The 9,778-nt window shown below is 38.6% G+C and overlaps 1 protein-coding gene across 1 annotated transcript in view; it reads left to right on the forward strand.

Moving 5' to 3' along the window:
• The window catches only part of LOC106526389 (transient receptor potential cation channel subfamily M member 5), a gene marked incomplete at its 5' end in the record, with an annotated part of 34,607 nt that overhangs the window by 15,883 nt on the left and 8,946 nt on the right, over positions 1 to 9,778 (forward strand). Inside the window, 8 exon segments of the mRNA XM_014020986.1 lie at positions 516 to 661; positions 3,107 to 3,219; positions 3,416 to 3,529; positions 3,609 to 3,655; positions 4,666 to 4,898; positions 5,047 to 5,168; positions 6,103 to 6,235; positions 7,074 to 7,248. Of these exon segments, the coding sequence (XP_013876440.1) occupies positions 516 to 661; positions 3,107 to 3,219; positions 3,416 to 3,529; positions 3,609 to 3,655; positions 4,666 to 4,898; positions 5,047 to 5,168; positions 6,103 to 6,235; positions 7,074 to 7,248 (1,083 nt within the window).

Genomic DNA, 9,778 nt, shown 5'->3' on the forward strand with positions numbered 1-9,778 from the left:
CGGTAAAATATCTCAAGTAATATAAATGTATATTTTGTTGAAATAAGATAAAGGATTTTAAAATTCAAATTTCTGGATGAATGAATGTCCTTGAATTTACAATTAATCTAAAGAGCTGTAACTTGTTACAAAAATTGTCATTTATTTTGTTAGTTTTAGATATTGCCATGAAACGTTCAGCAGAAATAATGCTGCATTCACATCAAACGTGTTTTGAGCATAAAGAGCATCAGGTTTACATGTAAAGTCTATGGTGGTCGCGCATCAAGTAGCGTCGGGAAGTGATGCAGCGCGTCTAGCGCAGCGTGTTTTGAGTGATTCAAATAGTATTTGATCTGGTATTTTTCAAATAGTTGAAAAATGTACAGAACAATCAATAAGCTAAGTGATTAAGTAATTTACTTTATTAGGCTGGACTACTTTTTGAGGCATTTTGTTTTGTTTTGTTTTTTTATTAAGTTTTAGGTTTGACCCAGCTGCCCTTTTTGACCAGTTTGTGTTTTGTGTGTGTTTAGATGTGTTCAGTGTGTGTTACCGGAGCAGTGAGAGTCGCTCCTTCACCCTCCTCATTAGGAAGTCTTCTGTTTGGGGTGGAGCTACATGTTTGCAGATGGCCATAGAAGCTGACGCCCGCCTCTTCTTCAGCCATGACGGAGTTCAGGTAGAAATGTTGCCCCTCATGAATAGATAAAGTATTATTTGATTCATTTTACTGACTGAGAAGGTGAAGATAGATGAAAAATCTCCCAGAAACATGGAAAGTTTTTCAGTAATACTGCAAAGTTATTCAATCTATCATTTTGGCTAGGTTTTTTTTTTCTTTTAACAGATAAACACATGGGAAAAGATTTCATTTTCTGTATGCTACTGATCAACTTTTTTATAGTTGAAATTATAAATCTGGAGCTTGATATGAATAACACAGAAAAGCATAATTACTGTTTACAACTTTATTTTCTTTGACATTATGAAATTAGATTTAACTAAAAAAAATGTTTCAGTTAGGGTTTTGTAAGATGAATCAGTGTTTAGTCTTTATTCCAGAGGTTAGAGAAGGTGAGCCTGTGATCAGAAGGTCACCAATTCAGTTCCGCAGACTGACCAGCTCAACTCTTGAGCAAGGCCCTTAACCCCTCAGCTGCTCCATGGGAGCCTCAAAAATAGCAGCCCACTGTTCCACTTGTGCTCACATRTGCGATGGTAAAAATGCAGTTAATTTCTCCACAAGGGGATCAGTAAAGTATATAAATATTTTTAAAAAATCTTAAATTGAGTTTTCTCTGTAAAGTGGCTTAATATGTCTTGTGAGCTGGCTCTGTATGGGGGAAAAGATCAATAAAATTTCAAAAGAAGAGAAGGTTTCAGCTGCACAGACTATTAACATTATTGTCTGATTCTCTGTTTTCTGATGACGGAACTGAACTTCTTTGTGGTCGTGAGCCATGCTGTTCTAATTCATGCCTCCTGATRTAATCATGGACTTCCCAACAAACTATTTCACCTTTATGATCCTGTTCAAGCTTCTTTTATAGGCCTCTGTATTAATATTATCTCAGCTCAGTTCAGCTCTCCCATGCTGTGGTGGACATCCATCCAAATACAATCACAGGTATCTGAACCTTTATCAGACAACATGAATGATTGGTTTTGTCCTTGTTTCATTCTGGAAAAAGGTGGACTGTTCCTTTAGAGGACAGACTTTAGTCTCAACTTGAGGAGTACAAGTTTCTGAGACTCTAGTTAACAAGTGATGGCAGGATGATGATGTTACTGGTCTGTCTACGACCCAGCCCTCCTCTCTGGTCATAGAGTATAATTAATTATGGAAAAGCCAGGACCTGGATCCAAGTACCTGAACTGAGCTTCCTTTGTAGGGTGTTTGGGTTGGTTTGGTGTTTCTGGATGTTGTTGATATCTGTCTTTGTCTTTGCATAGTAGAGTTTAACTTTCACTTGTAGATGTAGAGACAAACTGTGTTCACTGATAATGGTTTTCTGAAGTGTTCCTGAGCCCATGTGGTRATATATTTTACAGAATGATGTTGGTTTTTAATGCAATACTACCTGAGAGATCAAAGGTCACGGGCATTCAGTGTTGGTTTCTGGCCTTGTTGCTGACTTGCAGAGATTTGTYCAGATTCTCTAATTYTTTTGATGATATTATGRACTGTAGATGGTGAARTCCTTTAATTCCTTGTAATTGTACATTGAGAAACATTCTTAAACACTTGGGAATATTTGCTCACACAGTTATTTAGTGAACTTTGCCCCATTCTTGCTTGTGAATGACTGAGCCTTCAAAAGGATGCAATTATAACACTCACCTGTTTTCAKTTAACATGTTCTCTTGTGGARTSCTCCGACAGGTAAATTTTTTTTTAGCATTCATTAACTTTTCAGGTCTTTTGTTGCCCCTTTCCCAGCTTTTTGCAACGTGTTGCAGGCATCAAATTCAAAATAAGTGAATATTTGCAAAAAAAAATAGATTCATCAATTTGAACATTAAATATCTTGTCTTTGTTGTGTATTCAACTGAATATAGGTTGGAAAAGATTTTCAAATTACTGAATTCTGTTTATGTTCATGTTTTACACAACGTCCCAACTTCATTGGAATTGGGGTTGTATATTTATGTTATATTTTTTAAAACTGTTAAGCTGCAGTCAAATGTCTTTTTTTATATAAGTGAGCTAGTTTTTACTTCACACACTGCAGCAGCAGAGGGGAGCAGATAATGGTGGAACAGTGCAGCTAGGTTGCACTTGCCTTTCAAACCTGCTAAACATGGGTGCAAAATCAGCAGCTTCAGGTTTGATAAATCCCAGTAAAATTAATATAACCGTAGCACTAAATTATTATATTTGCATTTCCTCTTCCCAGTATTTTGCACATTCTGATAATCATCATAAATTCTGCATATTCATKAAGACAAACATGCTAAATGGATTGTGTCTGCTATTTTTTTTTATTACTTGTTAACATGTTTAACTTACAATGTGTGTTGAAGCCAGCCTATAGGGATGCTGATCCCCTTCCAATTTCAAATTTGCTTAAATTTTGGCAGATCAGACAGTGAAACTAACTGACCTCTTGCTGTTTTACTTTAGTTTCTGCTGACTCAGATCTGGTGGGGTGATATGGCGAGGAGTACAGATGTCTGGAAGCTGATTCTCACCTTCTTCATACCCCCTCTCATCTACACAAACCTTATCCATTTCAGGTCAGGATTCTCTTGTTGTCCTGCAATGATGCGGTATTATTGTTTTTCATATTTGCTCATCAGTGTGTGTTTAAAAATGGGGAGGTGTGTCCATCACCACTGTAGAGTCTGCTTAGATGGTTTTTGGTCCCTATATTCTTTGGAAATGGTTTGGTCAAACAAAAATCTTAGTATGTGATGTGTGTTCATGTTACAGGGAACCAGAGCAGGTAAATCCTTTGGCAATCCACAACAGCAAAAACGATGACAATGACAATGATAGCRTCAACGGAAATGATGCTACGGCCTTCTCACTCTCTGAAATACCAAAGTAAAAACCAAATCTTCATCACCACGTTTGTTTGTTTTTTTCACTTTTAGTACAACTTTGGTATTATTTGTTATTGCAGTGAGGAAGATCTAGAAGAATTAAGATCGCTGAAGGAAAACGTACGGGGTAGGTTTGGGTCTGTGTTCAGTGTTTTATGTGGTCAGGTGTATGAACTGTATAGATGTCACATCACTTATAAAAACTGGGAGTTTTTGCTCTGACAAGACAAGTATTTAAGGTATTTTATTTCAATACTGTCAACATATATATTATTGTAAAACAGTTGTATTTTGTTTCCAGCAGTCAGTAGGTAACGGGTGGGGGTACACCTGGACACATCCCCTAGTCCATCACAGGGCCACACAGAACCAAACAGCCATAAACTCACACTTAGGCTCAATTTAAAGTCATCACTTAAACAAATCTTAGTTTTATGGACTATGGAAGGACAACAAAGTTACCAAAGAAAACCCATWCATGCACAGAAGGAACATACAAACTTCACACAAAAAGGGAGCCATGGGTCAAACCCAGTACCAATGAATGGCAGTGCTCCGTAACAAGATTGTTACATTTTAAAACATGATCTGCAAGGAAGGACATGGTTGCAGGGTCAGCCACCTTCTTAATGTGGATGTCTCCTGTTTGTTTTACTGCCAACCATGTGCAAAGTGGGTGGGGCTAAAGTGATCTTAGCAGCRTTCTAGAAGTTTGATAAATACAGCCCCGGTCATGTATGTGTTGAATAGAGCAAAACAGGTGTAAAGTGGGCAGGGCTAAAGKGATCTCATCAAACTAACACATTAATGTGTTTAGCAGGTCAAATATACAGTGGTTCAGAGTAACATGACATTTTGTGCAAGTGCTTGTAAAAATGCTGRTATTGGTTCCAATACTAATATCAGTAGTGGTGTCCTCTACTGATACMAAAATCAGTATCAGGACACCACTRGTYTTAGGTTTGTTGTAATACGGGCATAATATTTTTGCCTCTGTTTAACAATCACTGGTATAAATTGTACAATCTAACAATGTAGAATAATGGTGATATGGCACAAGGATGACATCAGCTCTGTTGTTGTCTATAATTGTTTGACTCAGTCTGTTTTGGACTCTGTTGTGTCTTTTATTACCAGCTCCATTACCAAAAAAATCTAAGAGACCCTTTATTGTGTCAAGATGGAGACAGTTCTGGTATGCACCTGTCACCTCGTTCCTGGGGAATGTACTGATGTACTTCCTCTTCCTTTGCCTGTTTGCCTACGTTCTGTTGGTGGACTTCAAGCCCCCGCCTCCTGACGGCCCATCCTGGCTGGAAGCTGTGCTTTACTTTTGGGTTTTCACCTTAGTATGTGAAGAGATTCGACAGGTTGGTGGTTTTAACACCTGGATACACAATGACTAACTGTTTGTTTGTGTCACAGGCATTACTATATTTGAGTTAGCAGCTACTGGGATAAAGAGTAGCAGTTTTCATTTTGCATGTTAACAGTTGTGCATTCTCCTCTGCCTTTCAGTCACAGACCTTCTTTGTGAGCAGCTCATTTGTACTACAAGGAATGAAAAACTACATTGAAGATGTCTGGAACAAATGTGATCTCACGGCTATTCTTCTCTTCCTTTTGGCTCTATGCTGCAGGTGATTGTTCTTACACAAACARTCCCAAGGCAAGAATCACTGTAGCAAGTGGGTCAGGTGTCTTTGCAGATTGGTTTTCAAACCTGTTTGATTGGACTTTTATATCTGTATATCTATATACAGTTCATAAGATTATAATGACATTATTAGGCCAGTTCCTGCTGGTCTATATCAGAGACAGTGGAAGCTTTATTTCTGGGACATRAAGCTCTGATCCAAAAACCACTTTTGGATCTCAATTGAGCCCCGCTGACCTTGGTGTACAGGTTTGTCCACATATTTGCTGAGAGACAAAAAAGTTTATTAAAAGGTGCCAGTGCAAAATAATTGAAGCACATTTACTGTATTTTTTTTGTCCTGATCTTGTTGAACTGCTTTGAAATAACATATGCAACTTAAACACTGAAATTTGTGGCTCGATCAGAGCTTGTGTACTATGACTTTTGGCAGTAGTACATTGTGCAATGTAGACAAAATCTGCAAATACTAAGAGGGAAAAACAATAAAAGAGGTTAGTGGAATTTGGGCAAAACATGAGTCGCCCCGCCCTCTTTGGAGCTCTGTAACTCAGACTTAATAGAATTATCATTCAGAATTTAAACACTGATAGTGATTGTAAACTGTGACTRTTTAAAAACTGAAAATATATCAAAATGCCATGTCAGACATATAAATTTCAGCTTTCTGAGATGCATTTCTGTGGGCAGCTGTGGAGTCTGCCCCGTGTGGTCCAARAAGAGTTATTAGACCAAAAATTCTGTCCTTTTGACCTTTGCCTGATCCAACCCTGATTAATCCCCTGGACATGACGGGAGATTCTGTGGACCCTGTCATGGACTTATGTGGYCCAACAGTGCAAATGTTGCTGATGTAAAACAGGTGTCTTAGCTTGGGGAGAAAGTATGACTCTTGATTGACTGCTTTTCTCTTCCAGAATGTTTCCCTGGTCATATCAGTTTGGGCGAGCGGTTATGGCCATTGATTACATGGTCTTCACTCTACGTCTTATCCACATCTTTGCTGTCCACAAACAGCTTGGACCCAAAATCATCATAGTTGGAAAAATGGTAAGAACACAGAACTAACAAAACAACTTCTGAACAATACAACGCAAAGATCAGAGGAACAGAAACCTCTAGCACATCAAAGTGTTAGTCAGCACAAAGTTCATTGAATTGACTTRTCTTCTATTTGAATTTTCAGTTAAGTGGGAGCTTAGGAGATGAGGATAATGTACTTCTACTGTGACAAGTGGGAACTACAGCATGTGAAAAAATATTTGCATGTCAGAGTGTGAAACTAAACTCAAATGAAACAATTTAACTGCTTTTGAAATTAAAGGTTCCATTTTAAATATGGTGAMGGAAATGTTGTAAATGATTAACTAAATGTTTGATGCAGTTTTGTATTTTGTACTTTCTGATCATTGCAACCTTAAGATTTAAAACAGAGAATGAGAGTTTGTGTGTCTTATCAGTGTGTTCTCTCTGCWACATAAACAAAAGTTACGTTCTGATGYCTGATGTAAAAAGTACCACCTCCAGGGTTGTAAATAGGAAGAGAAATACAAGGTCAATTCATCATTATAGAAGTTAGAGGTGTTTTGCAGAGCCTCTGCATAGATCCAGTCTGGACAGACTGGACTGCKTTTGTTAAAGTTTTCTTGTTATGCSATCAAAGCCTTATGACGAAGCCTGTGCTGAGTGCTGTGCTGCACCTGAYTGGAGTCAGAGACGAGAATAAAGAATTGAAAGARATCCAGTGGGTCCTGCTTTTGTTTAGACATGYCATTTTTGAACAGTGCATTATTTTTTACAATGGGATGCTTATTTTAGRAACACTTTACCTTAACAGCAAGACAAGTCCATCCATTTTTATAACTGTTGTATTTTTTGTTTCCCKCAGATGAAAGATGTCTTCTTCTTTCTTTTCTTCCTTGGTATTTGGCTTCTGGCTTATGGAGTTGCCAATCAAACACTTCTTTTCTCCTACGATCCTCGACCTAATTGGATATTCCGCAGAGTTTTCTACAGACCCTTTCTACACATTTTTGGACAAATACCYATTGATGAAATGGATTGTGAGTACCTATTGTTTTTTCATTTAAAAAAATATCCACAACTTTGGATTTTATTAAAGAAACAACAGTTACTGACRTCTAGTAGCCAAGTTATCGATCATYTCAAATACTGTCCAGCAAAATGCTGCATCTTTTGTGTATGTGTTAACCAAATTATTTTACATGGRAAAACAGAGTGGTTTGATGGTCCATTTAAGATCTTTATCCTACAAGCTGAGAGGTGTAACCTCCACAGATCAATTATGATTATACAGTAAATCCCACAGGTCCTGGTTTGGACTGAATGTGAGTAAATGTTACTGTAATTTATTATAGTCTTTAGCAACATATTTAATTACATTATCAAAACAAAGTACTTAGTTTTCACCTAATAAGGTATTTTTTTTTGTTTGTTTTTTTAAAGGTGATTTTGTGTGAAGTACTTGATAGTCCTAAGATTAGAAAGTCTATAAAAACCAACAACAAGCAAACTGTTTGCAGCACTTAAGGAAATTGAAAGTGAATTGGGGAAGCTTTCTGGCAGCTAAGGTTCTAAGCTCAGGTCAGGGACACTATAGGAGTTAATTACCCCCTCATTGGTTTAAAAATAGTACACAATATTGTGGATGCTTTATTTAAATGCTGTAGGCCACTTTTGCCTCATACAGTGAAAAGAAAGGATTTGTGAAACATAGTTTTACAACAAACTGGTCCATGCAGAGCATTTTATGTCATGTTGTGTTTTCCACTGTATAACTTAGAGTGATTTTTGWATGTTTTACATAGGACTGCTGTCCTGTCCTGTCTGCCGCATGTCAATGTAGACTAAACTTGCAATATATCCAGCGAGTCTAATTTGTGCTTTGAATTATGTATGGAGCTAAAAAAAAGGACTCACATGGATATGTTGCCATTAACATGGCTAGTGCTGTCAGGTCAGATAGCCCACTGCCTGATTGACAGGGCTGCCTGCTACAGCGAGCTAGTGTTCAGGTTGAACAGCTAGACATGAGGGACCACGGAGTTCTACCATCACCAGAYCTGCTGGGTGATGTGCAGAAAGAGTTGGAGTCGTACTACCAACCAGACCAATGCAGAGGCACAAGGAAACCCAGGAAACTAGTGAAGAAAGGTGGCATAAAGGCAGGCGGAGCTGTCAAGCTGCTTCTGACAAAAATGCTCTGCAACCTGTGCTATCTCAAAAACAAGCTGGATGAGCCAAGCTGCTGGAGCCCGCTACAAATTTCGAGTGTGGTGTATTGGCTTTTAACAGAAACATGGCACACTGACAACATCCATCCATTACCTTCTGCTTTATTTGGAGCCAGGTCGTGGGGAAGCAGTTGGAGCAGKGAGGTACAGACTTCTTTCCACAGCCACCTCTTCCAGCTCTTCTGGGAGGATTTCAAGTTGTTCCCAGGCCAGATGAGAGTCATTGGACCTCGTGCAAGAACACTTTTAATACTCACCCCAAATTTCTCTTACTTTTTTTGTACAAGGACTTGTACGAACATACCATGTCAGATTTAGCAAACTCTTCTAACTTCAGAAAAAGTGTGTAAATGAGGAGCATAAACATGATGAATGCCACCTGTACATGTTAAGGTGCTCGTGCACGAGGAGAGGAAATTAGCATAATTACCACCCCAATAACACCAAATACGGCTACGCTTCCTGCCCCACATACCAGGAAGTGTTCATTCATGAAAATGACAGCAAAAAGTAAAAGGAAGAACTTCACAATTTTGGAGATTGAAGTCCTGCTTTCAGAGATCCAGACAAGAAAATCTGTCATTTTTAGCAGCGTCAGCTGTGGAATTACAGGACCTGCTGAAACAGAGGAATGGGAAGAAATAACGGCTGCAGTTAATGTTAATGCTGTGCCTCCTGTTGGTTGCTACAGCTAGTGACTGTACGACCATGGGTGACATAAATGTCAATAAATTAAATAAAAAAACACCTTCCAACCAGTACGCCAACCGTCCTGTCACTAGAAATAAGTTATCCACTTTTCCTTGTCCTGCTTTGCACTGCAGACACTGTTATCTCTGCTGCTGACAGTCTGCCTGCCCCACCGTGGGTGATAAGAATGCTTTACAAAAATGACAGATTTTTAGGTCACAGGTAAATGTATGAATGGGGTTGACATGATTCACTTAAAGAAGAAAAAGTTTGATATGAAAATGGCTTGCCGTTACAATTAATGCATRATTTAGGTTGATTTACAGTGAAAAGAAAAGTGTGTTCAGTTTACTCCATTGCGTGTTAACAACCAGACATAAATACCAAATAGACTTGAATRTTAAATGCAARAATAATGGCACTGGGCCAACCACAAAGTTTCTTTTCTCTGCAAGTGGCGCCGTATCAGGAAATATGACGTYGTTTTAACAGTTTCTTCAGGACCTGGCCCACCCACTTCAAAACATTACTCCAGTGGGGGAAAGCCTCCCTGTTGTGAGACCAGATCCTCACACACACACACACACACACACACACACACACACACACACACACACGCACACACACACACACACACACACACACACAC

This window comes from Austrofundulus limnaeus, unplaced genomic scaffold, assembly GCF_001266775.1.
Source record: "Austrofundulus limnaeus strain Quisiro unplaced genomic scaffold, Austrofundulus_limnaeus-1.0 Scaffold274, whole genome shotgun sequence".
Classification (NCBI taxonomy): Eukaryota; Metazoa; Chordata; class Actinopteri; order Cyprinodontiformes; family Rivulidae; genus Austrofundulus; species Austrofundulus limnaeus.